This window comes from Porites lutea, chromosome 13, assembly GCF_958299795.1.
Source record: "Porites lutea chromosome 13, jaPorLute2.1, whole genome shotgun sequence".
NCBI lineage: Eukaryota > Metazoa > Cnidaria > Anthozoa > Scleractinia > Poritidae > Porites > Porites lutea.
This window is the reverse complement of record NC_133213.1, coordinates 8730350-8744910: the sequence shown is the minus strand read 5'-3', so window position 1 is coordinate 8744910 and position 14561 is coordinate 8730350. Positions and strand designations below refer to the sequence as shown.

The 14561-nt window shown below is 42.4% G+C and overlaps 1 protein-coding gene across 2 annotated transcripts in view; it reads left to right on the top strand.

Moving 5' to 3' along the window:
• The window catches only part of LOC140922994 (uncharacterized), a 38170-nt gene extending 25432 nt beyond the window's left edge, over window positions 1-12738 (top strand). The window contains exons 1-3 of one of the 2 annotated variants that reach the window (XM_073373045.1): window positions 3600-3732; window positions 11408-11608; window positions 12337-12738. In XM_073373045.1, coding sequence (XP_073229146.1) covers window positions 3672-3732; window positions 11408-11608; window positions 12337-12518 — 444 coding nt within the window. In that variant the 5' untranslated portion in view covers window positions 3600-3671 and the 3' untranslated portion in view covers window positions 12519-12738. Of the gene's footprint in view, window positions 1-3599; window positions 3733-11407; window positions 11609-12336 lie in introns of those variants that run through there. The other variant, XM_073373043.1, reaches the window with a different exon arrangement.
• Window positions 12739-14561: the final 1823 nt, after the last annotated feature.

The following is a 14561-nucleotide window of genomic DNA, read 5'->3' as shown; positions in this document are numbered from 1 at the left end:
CTATCGCATTTTCTTGCCGAAATAACGCTGATTCATATGCACGCATTACTTAGTAGGGTCCAACCTGTATTTAGCGGTCGTTCTTGGGGAAGGCCAACTGATCGCTTGATACAGGTTTGACAATTATAAGAGTTATCAAGAAAACTGATAAAGATGATGACTAAGCAAATCTATCACACGACAAATTGACCTCAAATTGTTTTTGCTGGGGCTGTCCAACACACAAAGGAATGCCCAAGAGTGAAAATGGGCTCGGTTTCCCCTTCTTGTACAAATCCCTCTTTGGTGCATTCAGCGCGTGCGCAAGATATAAGAGCGTGCTAAAATAGGTCAGCGGACTAAAAGAATACAGATGGTCACTTGCCTGAGTTGAACAAAGCCATCTGAGCAACCTCTCCATTTTATATGGCGAGCGAAGCGAACCTTGCACTCGCGTTTCTTTTCGCGTGCTACTCTTATGTGATCTCACGACCCCTCTCCCCCCTCCCCCCAGCATTTCTCATTGTCTTACCGCCGCTATAAAATTTTCATGTTGTTCTTACGACGAAATTGGTCTCCTTTGTTTTTCATCTCTTGCTCTAGCTCTTTCTCTGTTATGCACGTCAATGTAGACATGAAAATTTAAGTCGGAAGAAAGAATCAGCTTTGTCGTTGTTGTTTTTTCTTTAAAAGCCCGGGTGGCTATGCGATTTACGACCAAAACGCGAGGGTACTTGAAATACAAAATTTGAATCCGGCTTACATGAAGGGGTGGACGTACTTACGTACACTCCGCAGCCGAGGCTGAGATTTTGAAAAGGATAGATATAATTTTGTGTGTTGAAACATCTGTAAATAAAATACAATTTTATGTTTTTAACTTAACCATATAAAATTATTCCTTTCTGTGAACCGCGAAACTAGCCAACAAAGCGAAAAAACCTGCACTAGCTATAGCAAAATGTTCAACGCTAATGACAGTTCGATGAACGGTACATGTAATACATATGTACAGTATTCAGCACAGATCTAGATACCAAACACTTGTAATTGATACCTCAATAAATTCTAAAACGGAAATGTCATAAGCTATAATTTAAGAATACTTCAAGAATATTTTCAGCCTAAAATCGGCAGAAAAATAAGAATATTCAGCCTGGGCCGGAAAAACAACATTCTTATAAAAAAAGAGTGTACTTCGTATGGACGATTTTGTCAGAACCAAAATTTCTTGGATGCATAGATAACCAAATTTTCTTACCCATGGTGCTCCGCTATAATTATTGAGATTTGTTTTCCCTACGGAACACGAGTCTCGACAAAATAGAGAGCTTTGTGGAAAAGGCAAATAACTTTCACTTCTCTATAACTATTCACGGCTGAGATGTCAGAAACAGAGATCACTTTCTTGGACACAAAAGTGTACAAGGGGGTAGATTCAACAAGGAATCAATCCTAGACGTGCAAACACATTACAAACCTGAACAGAAACCTTCCAGTTCACGAACTTCTACTCGTGTCACCCACCAGGCGTTAAGAAAGGCTTCATTAAAGAAGAAGCGCTCAGCCTTCTAAGGGCTAATTGCTCGCAAACCACATTTGAGGGGAATATCAGAAATTTCCAAAATCGCCTGATAGAAAGAGGCTACCCTGCCGCTATTTTAAGAAAGTACCTCTCCGAGGTAAAATTCGCCGAAGGAAAACAGCCCTGCAACAGATAAGCAAATCCGCACGTAAAAAACTACTGCTTTCTGTTACACAAAGCACCCGGCTTTAAATAGCCTGAAGAGAGTACTAACGGCTAAGTGGCACCTTATACAAAACCAGTAACGCCTGAGAGAAATCTTTAAGGAGCCTCCCCTCATATCCTAGTTAGAGCGAAGCTCTGAAGGTCATATAACTTCCAATACGACTAAGGTTTTTTACCATTTACATGGGCAAACCGGTCGCTCCACAGTTTAGGCAAATGGTAAGCAAAATTCAGGACTTGGAAATTTCTTCCCGGAATCGAGTTTATCATTTGTACAAATCAGTTCCATTTACCGAAAACGACCACGAGGGCCCGAAACTAGTATCGAAGATGGGTTTGAAGAAATGGAACACTAATTTCTGTTTGGAATATCCCGTCCGGTAAAACGGGACTATCTTTTCAGTTTTCAGATGTTCCGTTGTTCCCGGAAACGACCAAAAAAGTCATGTTCCATTTACTTTCCAACCGGATTTTCCGGAATCTTTTTGTAAATGGTAAACAAACTACAAGTGTCGCTTATTTTTAACCTGAATACACAGTAGCGTGCTGTAATTGTCAAGACTGACCGATCGCCTGGTCATATTTAAAACGCGAGAACAATAGGCTCTTAGCATGACTTGATCACCTGATCAACTTTCAGTAAACACGAAAACCGTTCTCTTTTGTTAGCACAAGCTGAAAGAACATATTAAAATTAGGTAACCTGAGAATTTTCAGCCGTATATCTCAAAAGTAGCGATTGCAACGGCCGCCGAAAGTGAGAAGCATTTGTATGAGGAAAGCAACTTTTGCCATCCAGTCACGCTTGCATGGTTTTCCAGACAAATCCTTGTAACATTCTGAGTTTTTAAAACGTCGTTAACTCTTTCCCTTACGCATTCAACGGCTCAAACTTCCTGTTATGAATTAAAAGGAGACTTGAGCCCCGTAATGCTTAAGGAAATATTTCATAATCGTTTTGAAAATTTCGAATTTACAAGGATTTGTATGGAAAACCATGCAAGCGTGACTGGATGGCAAAAGTTGTTTTTCTCATACAAATGCTTCTAACTTTCGGTAGCCGTTGCAATCGCTACTTTTGGGATATACGGCTGAATTTTAATATGCTCTTTCAGCTTGTGCTAACAAAATTGAACTGTTTTCATTTTTACAGAAAGTTGATCACGTGATCAAGTCATGCGAAGAGCCTATTGACAGTCTCCAGACAGGCGTCTCCCTTCCTCCGTCCTCGCGCGCCCCTCGCGTATCGCTCGTGCCCCAAACCCCCTTTCCCTTAACCTGGTTGGCAGGCGTTTGAAAGGGAAGGGAAAGGAAGTTTTAGGCCCGAGAGAAACGCAAGGGCTCGCGCCTAAAACTCCCTTTCCCTTTCCTTTCAAACGCCTGCCACGCGGGCTATGCAACGCTCCTGTTCTTTTTTTATTTGCAATCAGTCTATCAAAGTCTCGGTCTGTAGCCTGCGTAGCAAGCGTTTCCAATCGAGTTATTGCGCCAAAGTTAGAGCGGAAGCAAAAAAAAGGTTGAAGGGGGAGGGGGAGGGGAGAAGAGGAGGTTCCTTCATTCCCCTCCCCCTTCTCCGTCATTCATTTTTTTTTTGCTCTTGTCCCAGTTTTGTAGACGAACCTCGCGAGGAAACGCTTGCTACGCAGGCTACTCGGTCTGAGACTGCACCCACTCTCGGTTAAGAATATATCTCTTATTTTAATGAGTTGATTTTTAAAAAAATCAACTCATTATTATGCTCTCATGCCGCAGAAATAGTTCCTTTTTGCCTTAAAAGGCAATTCACTCGTCTGTAACGCCATACATAACCCTGCGGCGAATGCTTTCCGCTTACACGGTGGTTGATCACAAACACGTGCACAGAGCTACTCAAGCTGTTTTGCCTTCTTCCTCCGTCAGTGGTTTTAGTCTGCGGTTGTGTGTTTATTTGACTTGAAATATAATGGCAGCATCACATTTTGTATTTACAAGCTTTGCAGTCCTTGCCCTGATATCTCCTCTTGGTAAGTAACATTGAACTGGTGATTTGCTCTCTCACTGAAGACTAGATATTCATGTCGTTCATGCTCGGCGTAGCCAATCGAATGTTCGGTAGTCGAACCCAATCAATTTCCAGTCGTTCGATTGACTTTGATTGGGTTCGTTAATGGAACTTAATCGAACTCTCCCCAAAATTTTACCAATCAAGCGCAATCGAACCCTGCAACAATCCAACATAAAACCACTTTCGATTCTGTTCGATTCATCTGGTTTCAAACAAGGCGTTGCCTTCAAATAAGTTATGCATTGGCTTCAATTTCAAGCATGAGTTCACTATATTGGTTAGTATCCGATCACTTCAGTGTAAAATTGCATATTGCTTTCCTTTCTTAGTCGCAAGAGTTTTTGGCCCAGAGACATTCCATTTAGTCCTTAATTTGACGAACAAAAAATCTCGACAGGTAAGCGATCTTATAGGATCCTGTTGCTCTTGCAAAGTAGTTTGACATTCGATTCTGGAAATCTAAATCGGCGTGGGAACCTATCATCGTGAAAAACATTACAAATGACTGGGGTATGGTGGGGAACTGTCAGAACTGTGTGAGCGGCTGACAACTAAGGGAAAATTTCCATTTTGCTCCAATAAATTACAGTCAAACTTCCATGTGTAACCACCTCCCATCCAAAATTTTCCCAGTCGAAGCCCGGTGTGCGACCGAAGCCCGGTGTGCGACAAACGCAGACTGCAGACTTGCAGACTGGCAGGTAATCGAGGTAAACATTGTTATGGAATGCTTTAACAGATTTTCTACCCCTAGACTTTAAGTCTTTTAAAAGTTTAGTTTAGGGATAGGGAATCTGTTAGAGCTTTTCACAACAATTTTTACCTCGTTTACCTGCTAGCTCTGCAAGTCTGCAGTCTGCGTTTGTCGCACACCGGTCAAAGCCTTACAGTTGGAACCTTTAGTAAACGACCACCTGCTAGCTCCTGCTGTAAGCGACCGCGACAACTTTTTGGGCCTCATTGTTTATGATTTTCCTTTGTTTTTAACCTCTCGTAAGCGACCACTTCACGCATTCTCTGATTCTCTGATCTATATGTTCGCTGTGTGCAATATGCTACTTAGAATATACAAAGAACTTTAGTGACAAAATAGAACGACGCGCAAAGTAAATGTGCCGGGACCTCTTCTCGGAAGAGGCCTTGTGGTTCGATTCTTGTTAAGTGAGTGAGCGCTAGAGTACAAGCATTCTCTCTTTTTTTCTTGGTTCTTCGAGCAAAATTGGCTCATGGCTGGTTAATATAGTGTGATGACGTCAGTCAGGTCGTCGTACACCAGCCATAAGCCGCAAAATGCGTGAGACACGCATGGCTGAAGGGGCAAGAGTAGTCTCCTTCGCAGCCGTTATTAGGGTCGTCACTCGTCACGCAACGCTCCTGGGGAGGAGCGTTGCGTGACGAGTGACGACCCTAATAACGGCTGCGAAGGAGACTAGGGCAAGAGCGGAAAGGGAAAGGTCAATGTCCAGACAAGAATGTTGTATTGCGCTGCAAGCGTATCGCACTCTGCACCACAACACACACACCAAGCATTCGATGCTACAAAGGTTGAGGTAGAACACACAAACGAAAGTCGCATGTGAATAGTATTTGAAATCGGTCAGTGTAAAACGCAGACTGCGGACTGCAGACTGCAGACTGCGGACCAGGGGTAAAATGCAGACTGAGTGTAAAATGCAGACTGCAGACTGAGAGTAAAATGCAGACCGAGCATAAACTGTAGTTGTGGAAAGGTTTAAGGGTAAAAAAATCCCGGGAGGAGAGGAAGGTGGATGCCACCCCCATAAGGTTTTTCTGAGTTTTTTCCTAGAGGATAAAACATCAGCACCTCGCGTTCTCAGTAGTTGTTCGTACGTCCCTCGTGCAGATTTTGAAATAAGTTTACTGACAGAATTTACTAAGGTCAAGAGCAATTAGAGCAGTAAATCTTGTGGCTAAAATCATGCAAAGTGCTTATTTATGTGTTATTTTTCATGTAAAGCACAAAAAATTACCATTTCTCACGGTTTTAACCTGATTTTGAATTCTTGGTAAAATCCAAGATGGCGACTATTGTTGGTGACGTCAGAGGTCTCCAGCAGCTCCACCACCCATAAAACCTTGAAACCTTGTGTATGGCTCAGTGTCATGCAGCAAATACAGAAACACCAAATCAATCGTCAATGACCTGCTCGAAAGTTTACTCTGTTGGATCAAATCTCACAGCATTAAAAACTTACAACAACGGTGTAAGCGGCAGACCTCTGCTTGTATGATGATGGAAGATCCTTATCCAAAATTTTTAAGAGCTCAGTAAGCGAGTCTTTTTCATAAGGCGACTAAACTCAAATCAGTCCCTAAGGTACGGAATTTGTTGTACGTGTATATTACGTGGATTGGGGTAGTTTATTTTTCTCTTAACTCTCTTTTGCGCAGTAGTCTGTCTTTTTCAGGTAATTTCAAAACGGTCAGTGTAAAACGCAGACTGCGGACTGCAGACTGCAGACTGCGGGCCAGGGGTAAAATGCAGACTGAGTGTTAAATGCAGACTGCAGACTAAGAGTAAAACGCAGACTGGGGTAAAATGCAGACCGAGCATAAACTCTAGTCGTGGAAGGGTTTAAGGGCAAAAAAATCCCGCAAACTGACCTGTAAACGAACACTTACTTGATGACATCTGCTTTCACAAATCCATTCCTTTCTTCTCTGGAACGTCGTGGACGACCCGAAAACATAATCGCAATCTTGAACCTTTTTTCCATCCGAGAGACTTCACGCTTCAATTTTTGATGCGAAGTTTTCGATATACGTGACCAGGGACCGTGAACTGGTACAACACCGTACAACACCACGATGTTTACGCTTAAATGAAAGCTGCTGACCCAAAATACTGTACAGGAATTATGGCGATAAAAACGGGAGTAAGTCATTCCAACAACAAAGAAAGATGTTCTGCAGGAAATTTGGATGACCTTCCATGAAAGTATTGCAAATCAAGGTACGCAGACTTAACCTGTTTGGATGTTCATTGAAACTTCTGGCGAATGTGCAATTCACTTCGACTAGAAAGCGAAGTGTGTAACTGATACCGGCTAGCTATTTCACCGATTTGAAGAAGTAGGAGCACAAATGTTTAAAAATGTCTACAGTCTTTATTCTGCATTTTACCCCAGCCTGCGTTTTACTCTTAGTCTGCAGTCTTCATTTTCCACTCAGTCTGCATTTTACCCCTGGTCCGCAGTCTGCAGTCCGCAGTCTGCGTTTTACACTGACCGATTTCAAAATCAGTGGATATGGTCGTCATGAAAAACCGTTAAACAAGGTTTAAACCTACCTGTGAGCAGGTTTAACTTTCTATTGTTCCTTTAGTCGGTGCCTAGACACGATCTAAACAAGGTTACGGAACAACAGCGTTAAAATAATTGGCATTTTTGGTTAAAACATGGGGTAGAAGGTGACTTTCTTAACGCTGTTCAAACTTGGCTTAAATAACCGGCCCATAGATTTTAGTTAATTCCAGGTTAATCAAAATATTTTTGTTTTAAAACTGCTTCACATTCACACTATATACTTGAGAGAGAATTTTCCGATTCAATTGAAACTGGATGCGTTTTGTCTTTCTGCCTACCAAAATAGAACTAATCGCGTCCGTTGAGTTCGGCAATAAAACTCACGAGTTCGATTAATCGAACTCACCAAAACGTTCCAGTTGCCAAACCAATCAAACAACAATCCAACCAATTGGGTTCGATTGATATTTCGGTCCGGTTTCGTTCGATTAGCTACCCCAGGTTCATGGAATACCAGAATACTGATCGGGAGTTGAGAACCAAGTTTATCTCAGTATTTAGAAAAGCTACAATCGGCGACAAAATGAGTTGAGACACTTCGCCTAAAACTGGGCTTTTCAAGTTACCTTTTAATAACTTCAAAAGGAGGAAATATAGCTTTCCTCCCCCATCCCCTCCATGCAATATTGTGCCGATGTTCGAACTACCTATATAGAAACCAACAAACACCACAACTTTGAATGGAGGGGACAGGGAAGGGGTGTGGATTATTTTGTTCTCTGCAGTTACCCTATTTGAGTACAATGTCGCAACAATTTTGTCGCCGATTGTAGCTCTCCCTCTATTTGATTATATATCTAAATAAAAAGTAGATCTCTTTCCGTCTAAATAGGTACTTCAACAGAGTACAAGTGATCAGAGAGTAATCATCAGTATACGTATGCGAGGTTCAGCTTTAGGACAAACGGAACGTAAAAAAATTTCCATTAATCAAGTGGCAGTAACGGCCGCTTTTGGAGCTGCCTTTCACCTATCAATGCTTAACCATAAGTGGATTGCAGATCGATGACTCGAAAAATTCTTGCCTGTGAATACAACCAATTCTCCTCTAGACTAAGAACAGTCTCTCTTTTTCTTCAGAGATTTAATTATGAGTCATGGGAGTGCCCCTTTCGTTTCGCACCATCCTCCACGTACGTGTTCATTTTTGTGTCTCGCTCGACGGACTAAGAAAAAAGAGAGACTGCTCGTAGTCTATCTCTCCTCTCTCCTCGCCGCTACGAATATTTCTCTCGTCTTGCAAAACCAAAACGTCCTAAACGGCGAGGAGCGAGAAGAGGTGGCCTAGGGAGGGTACTTTAAATTTCAAGTGACAGAGATGATCGAATGGGGGCAAGAAGAGAAACACAAAAAGATCTGTGGACCAAAATTTAACCCCCAAAAAATCCCATGCTGAAGGTTACAAACACTGACGAAAATGAACGGCTTTGAAAACCTGTTAAGCTGGGACAAGTTTCCAAAGACCGCAATTGCAATCAGTCTTCTTTAATCTTCTTCCATGACGTCTGTTTGTTTTTCCGCGCCTCCTTTTAATGTTTGGAGGTGCTATTTTTATATTTTTCTCAATTCTTGGATTGCAGCCAAGTGACAAGGCGGCTATGTTGGCACCAACATGGCCGCCGTGACGTCATGTGCAAACCAGTAGGAGAATTTTCATCGATATGCTGCACCTCTATGGCACACGCGGGGAATACTAAGATATGGGAGAAAATAATTTCGGCGTATGCGAAGATGTGCAGCATAACCGGGTTTTCGTCGCTGAGGGGAGGTGGGAGGGCAAAAAACGCAAGTATATATGCACTCTCGGGGCATGAACGCATAGAAAAGCGATCTGATCAGTGATCCTGATGTTGGCAAAGCATTTGAATACCACGCTCAATACCCAGGGGTAATGCAATGGTCCCTGGAGGGAAAACGTGCTAAATCATGTGGCCCGCGTGCCTATTTCGGCGTAAACATATCAAGGAAAATAGCAATTTGGTGGCAGCTCTCACTGTTTGAATTTTGATAAATTTCGTGACACAGCTCCTTTAAGTTAACCCTGTAAGTCCCGAGACTGACCAAAATAAATGTTCTCCTAACGATACCCTAACATTGTCAAGAGATTAGGTTATGAGAAGTAATAAAATGATCACCAAAAAGAAAATGCCTTGATCATTTACCAAGTTCTCTCAACTCCTTCTTTAAGGAAATTTATGGAGATCAGTTTGAAGAACTTGTATGTGGATGTTGGGCTTAGAGAGTTAAGCACATAGCCTCCCACCAAGAGAGGATAAAGGGGACAGAGAAGGCATCCCCCATACACACCCTATTCCATAGGTAGTTCGTCTCGAGTTATTTTTAAGACCATAAATCCCAAGGGGGATTAGACAACAGCCAATCATATAGCGCGAATGTGTTCCGCGTGGATGACCCACGCTCAGAGCCAGGCGTCCTTCACGAATTGACGTAGAAAAACTGGCGGAAGACGCAGAGAGCGATATTAGTATTTGTTTTGTCGACGAAAACGACTAAAGAGAGATTTCTGCTAAAGCTGTGTCAGCGAAACGGAAAATAAAAGAGAATCGCCCTTCCTCTCTTGTATAGAGCTAACAGTACAGCAGGGAAATCCTTAACACACTGAATATTCTCTCAGGATCATTTATAATTTATAGTTTGAAGAGAGCAATTTCTGGTTTGATATTTATTCCTTTATTAGTCTTTTATTATTCAACAAAAATAACACTTGGCGTCCTACTTGCTTTATTATACAAACGACCGGTTTCAATAGACCGGCGAAATTTCTCATTTTATTGAAGCACTGAGGTTAAGACAACTTCGAGTTAAACTGATTTCACGGTTGTCAAAGAGTCCAGCGATTCCCTTTTCCTAGGTAAGCGCAGACTTCAATATTCAGAAATGCTCTCGATCTCTTTGCGCTTTCATTGCCTTTCGCCCGACATGTTTTGCACAGTGTTTAGTTATGCGCAACCTCCACGAAACATCCACGCAGCGCAAGAGGCATTTATATCCCAATTCTAAAAGTAACTCGAGACGAATTACCTTGGAAATAGGGTGTGTATGGGGGATGCCTTCTCTGTCCCCTTTATCCTCTCTTGCCTCCCACGTAGACGTTCTTGGGGGGTCGTCACGCGTTCCTGCCCCACCAACGTCTGCTGAAACGAAGAGCCACTTCCGCTCTTTGGCTGTTTTCTTTTGTTTTAAAGAAACCAATCAGCATTGACTAATTGTGACGCGTGAAGCCAATCACATGCTGTGAAGGAAGGGAAATCGACACGTGTGGTTTACCTCTGGAGTAAATTTCGTGATAACAAAAATAACTAAACCAAAATATCCATCTATTTTTGGTAAGGACAAGGTTCGATTTTTGATTCAGTGCCATCGACGTTAAAGACCTAATCAATACCGTGATTGACAAGCGATCTTTTCATCTGCAAGGCGCGAGGCCTGCACATGTTTTCCATCGTTGAGTACAAACTGTACCAATCCGATATTTGCGCGCTATGGAAAAAGATACAAATAACCGTTAATTTTATAAGTACAAAAAGTCTGAGAGGGAGTTTCTCGTTAGACTAATTGGTAAAATCCCATACCGTCTGAAAAATCGGCCTGTCACCCCTTGCAGGTTCAACTTCAAACATTTCTTTGCTTCGTACACTCCTTGCATTTTCTTTACTGATATCACTTAGCGAAGCGACAAGAATATCAAGATTTGCCAGCTTATCGACCTGGTCTTTGTTACTATTTACAAGCGGCGAAACCACAACAACAACATGGCCAGAATGTTTAAAAATTGAGTCGAAAACAAACGGTAAAGCTTGCTAAATATGTGACCTTGCACATCCAGTTGAAAGATTTACAAACACATCAATCTTCTTCTGCAAAAATGGGCAATGGTTTTCTTATGATACCGTTTCAACGCCCTAATGCCAAACGTTTCGGACATCAACAAGGTACCTAACCTTTTTTAGCAAACGCAAGTTTACCCAAAGTTGGAAAACAGCCTTTGATTGGCCCTAACAACGTCTGCGTGGGAGACTATTAAGCATAAAGTCTACTGTAGAAGCCAAGCGGCGCCCCACGTCTGTGGGGCAAAAACTCTTGACGAACCCCTAACAACGTCTGCGTGGGAGACTATTAAGCATAAAGTCTATTGTAGAAGCCAAGCGGCGCCCCACGTCTGTGGGACAGGAACGCGTGACGAACCCCTAACACATTTGCGTGGGAGGCTTCTTAAAGCCGTGAGGAAAGGTGGTATCCTTTGCAGCAAACTGAGGTAAAGATTTCTTTTTTTCTCTTTATCGTTAGCTTTTGCTCTTGAATGCTACGAGTGTGGCCCTCCGGGATCCAACTGCAGTAGTAACCGTTTGGGCAAGGTGACATGTGGAGTGTATTTCAATCGCTGTGTCACCATTAAGTACACATTGGATGTGGGATTTGGGCCGATGTCAGTGCAGATGAGAAACTGTTCAAATAGCATGGCTTGTGACCCACAAAGCGGCCTTAATAGTAAGTGTAAACCTTTTGTATAAACTTGATGAGGGTTACCTTTTAAAGCACTTCAGAGTTAGTCGATCCCATGCAATACATTATAAACATACTCTATTCCAGCTCATTGATTTCTCTTTGCAAGTACCAGTGTTTTTTCTTACACGGTTAACTCAGAAATTCACATTTTCCTCCGTAAATGTATAAAGGTACGTTCCGCTAAGCTTCGAATAGGACTGACCTATTGCTAACCCTATCTTTTATGTAAAACAGACTAAAATAGTCACTCTGTTATGTTCCTTATCCCTAGGACTTACAGGGAAGGGGGAGGGGTGCAAGGATGGATGCTACTCTCGGGCACCGTATCCATTTCAGTAGCTGTTCGTTTATTATTGAGACACATGTACTGAAAAAAATAGTCCGCCATGTTAAATGACGTCACTGGCCCTGGCAGCGCCGTTTGCATATGTATCCGATAATAATTACATCATCTTTTAGATGACATAACACTGAACACTGAGGCTGCTTATTAAGAGTAGAGGGTCGAGAGGGGGGGGGGGGGGGGGGTGTGGAGGTCGAACGAACAAAGGCGAAAATCATTTTCTTGTTCTCTTTTCTGGTGTACGAGTTGGCATGTAAGTCCGAGGTTTGGGACATACAATAATATTTTCTCTGTTTGGTAGGTGTTTGTTGGCGCTGCATTGCACAATTTATTTTCATCCGGATGCCCTTTTGATTCTTCTTTGCAGCGTGCACTTTGGTGAATATCACCGGACTCCTAACAAGTTGCGAGCTCGCTTGTTGCCAGGACAACTTGTGTGACCCTTCAGCTCCGACATCAGCCCCGACAAGTGCTTCGCTTGCATTGGTTCCAAATGTTTGTGCCATATTGTTGGCTAATGTCCTGATTATATTTGCATGGTTTCACTAAAGCATGCGTGTTCGCCTGCGAGCAAGCCCTCCATTTATGTCCAGCCGCGAGAGACCGCGCGAGACTAGGGCGTTGCGTCTCCTTTCACGTGCTGCACTCCCCTAGAAGGATGGGCTTGCTCTCATGCTTCATGGGCGCTAGCTTAGCATATGTTCGATTTTATTGATTGCGTTATTAGTTTTTTTTTTAAAACTAGACTTTGCTTTTGTTAGTTTTGAGTAGTAGTATGCATTTTTAATAATGTTTTAGAAAAAATAATGTTTCTACATGGCTTGGTCTGCGATTTTTGTGCCGTTCAATGAGAGACACCACAAGGACAAGTTATCCTGCCTAGCAGGCGCTTGGAAGTTATGGGCATAAAAAAGAACGGGGCGCGCGACAAAAACACGTGAGGGGAGAAGGACTCGCGTGTCTCTCTCGTGCGCCCCGTTGTTTCCTGTGCCGTTGAGTCCAGGCGCCTACTACGCAGGTTAAGCCAGAGGACAAGTCTGTAATAAAGAAAACCCCCACAGAGGCTTGTGAAATTAACACACTTAAACGTGGCCTGTCTTAATCCAACGACGCGACAGCAACGAGAACGTGGCTTAAAAGTGAATTTGCGTTCTAGCTTTCAGTCTCTATCGCGGTTATTCATAATCACTTACTTTGTCAAATGTACGGGAAGCCTGAATTTAAATTCCAAGGGACCATGTTTAACTTCAGCAAGTCAAATTGAAATTTTTGGGGTATTTTGAATAGAAATCGTATATGAATATTCCCCAATTCTGAACAGAATAACTCATGGTTACAGTCTCTTTACTAGGGGGTAGTTTTTCCAACATCTTCAAATTTAATATAAAACAAAACTAAAAAAGTGACGGGCTGTGTATATATTTAGTTAACAAAAACGAAAAAAGAAGACCTTTCCTTCTACAGTATTGCTGATATATAAAAAAATTCAGTCGGCTCGTATGTGGCCTGTACACGCAGACATTGCTCAGTATTTTTCTTTTCGATAATCGGCGCGAAAATAGAGGGTCTGTGAACAGGCTGCTCGTGTGCAGGCATTTAAATAGGGGCCTTTGGAATTGAGGGCGAGTACGGCTGGCTAAAACCCGTAGTAGAATGATGACGGCTGTCACATTTTCCCGCCGAAATGACGCTGGTTCATATGCGCGCACTTCTTAGTACGGTCAAACTTGTATTTAGCGGTCGCTCTTGGGGAAGGCCAACTGATCGCTTAATACAGGTTTAACAATTCTAAGAGTTATCAAGAAAACTGATAAATATTTTGACCGAGGAAAATGTCCATAGCACGACAAATTGACCTCAAATTGTTTTTGCTGGGGCTTTGCAACACACAGCGGAACGCACAACAGTGAAAATGGGCTCGGTTTTCCTGTATAAATCCCGCTTTAGGGCCTTCAGCGCGTGCGCAAGATTCAAGAGCGTGCTAAAATAAGTCAGCGGGCTAAAACAAAACAGATGGCCACTTGCCTGAGTTGAACAAAGCCATCTGAGCAACCTCTCCATTTTATATGGCGAGGGAAGCGAACCTTGCACTTTCTTCTCTTTTCGCGTGCTCCTCTTGCGTGATCTCATGACCCCTCCCCCACCCCCCAACTCAAATGGGGAGCTTGCTCGCAGGCTGTCTTGGTTGAAAGATGAAACTCAAGTTCTATTTGACTCTATCTTCTGTTGTGGAATTAAGAAAAAAAACAACGTAATATGCGTTTTGCTTATTCCATTTTATCTCAATATTTTGAAAAACTTCACTTGACGTTTGAAAAATAAAATCAAGTTGTAGTTATAAAGAAAGCTTGAATCGCAAAATTTAATGACCTCTTTCATAGTTGCCTATTGAAATCGCTAAAATTAAACCCCGCGAAATACTGTCTTGCCAAAATCGCAGAATTAATTAAGTACCAACTAGATATGGTGAATTGTTGATATGGTGGACTTAGTACACGAGTAATGATTGGTCGAATGATTCAGCAACAACGAGTTAGAAAAGAGACGTTAGGCACTTCCTATATGAAGTACTTTTACTAAAAGACACGTCGT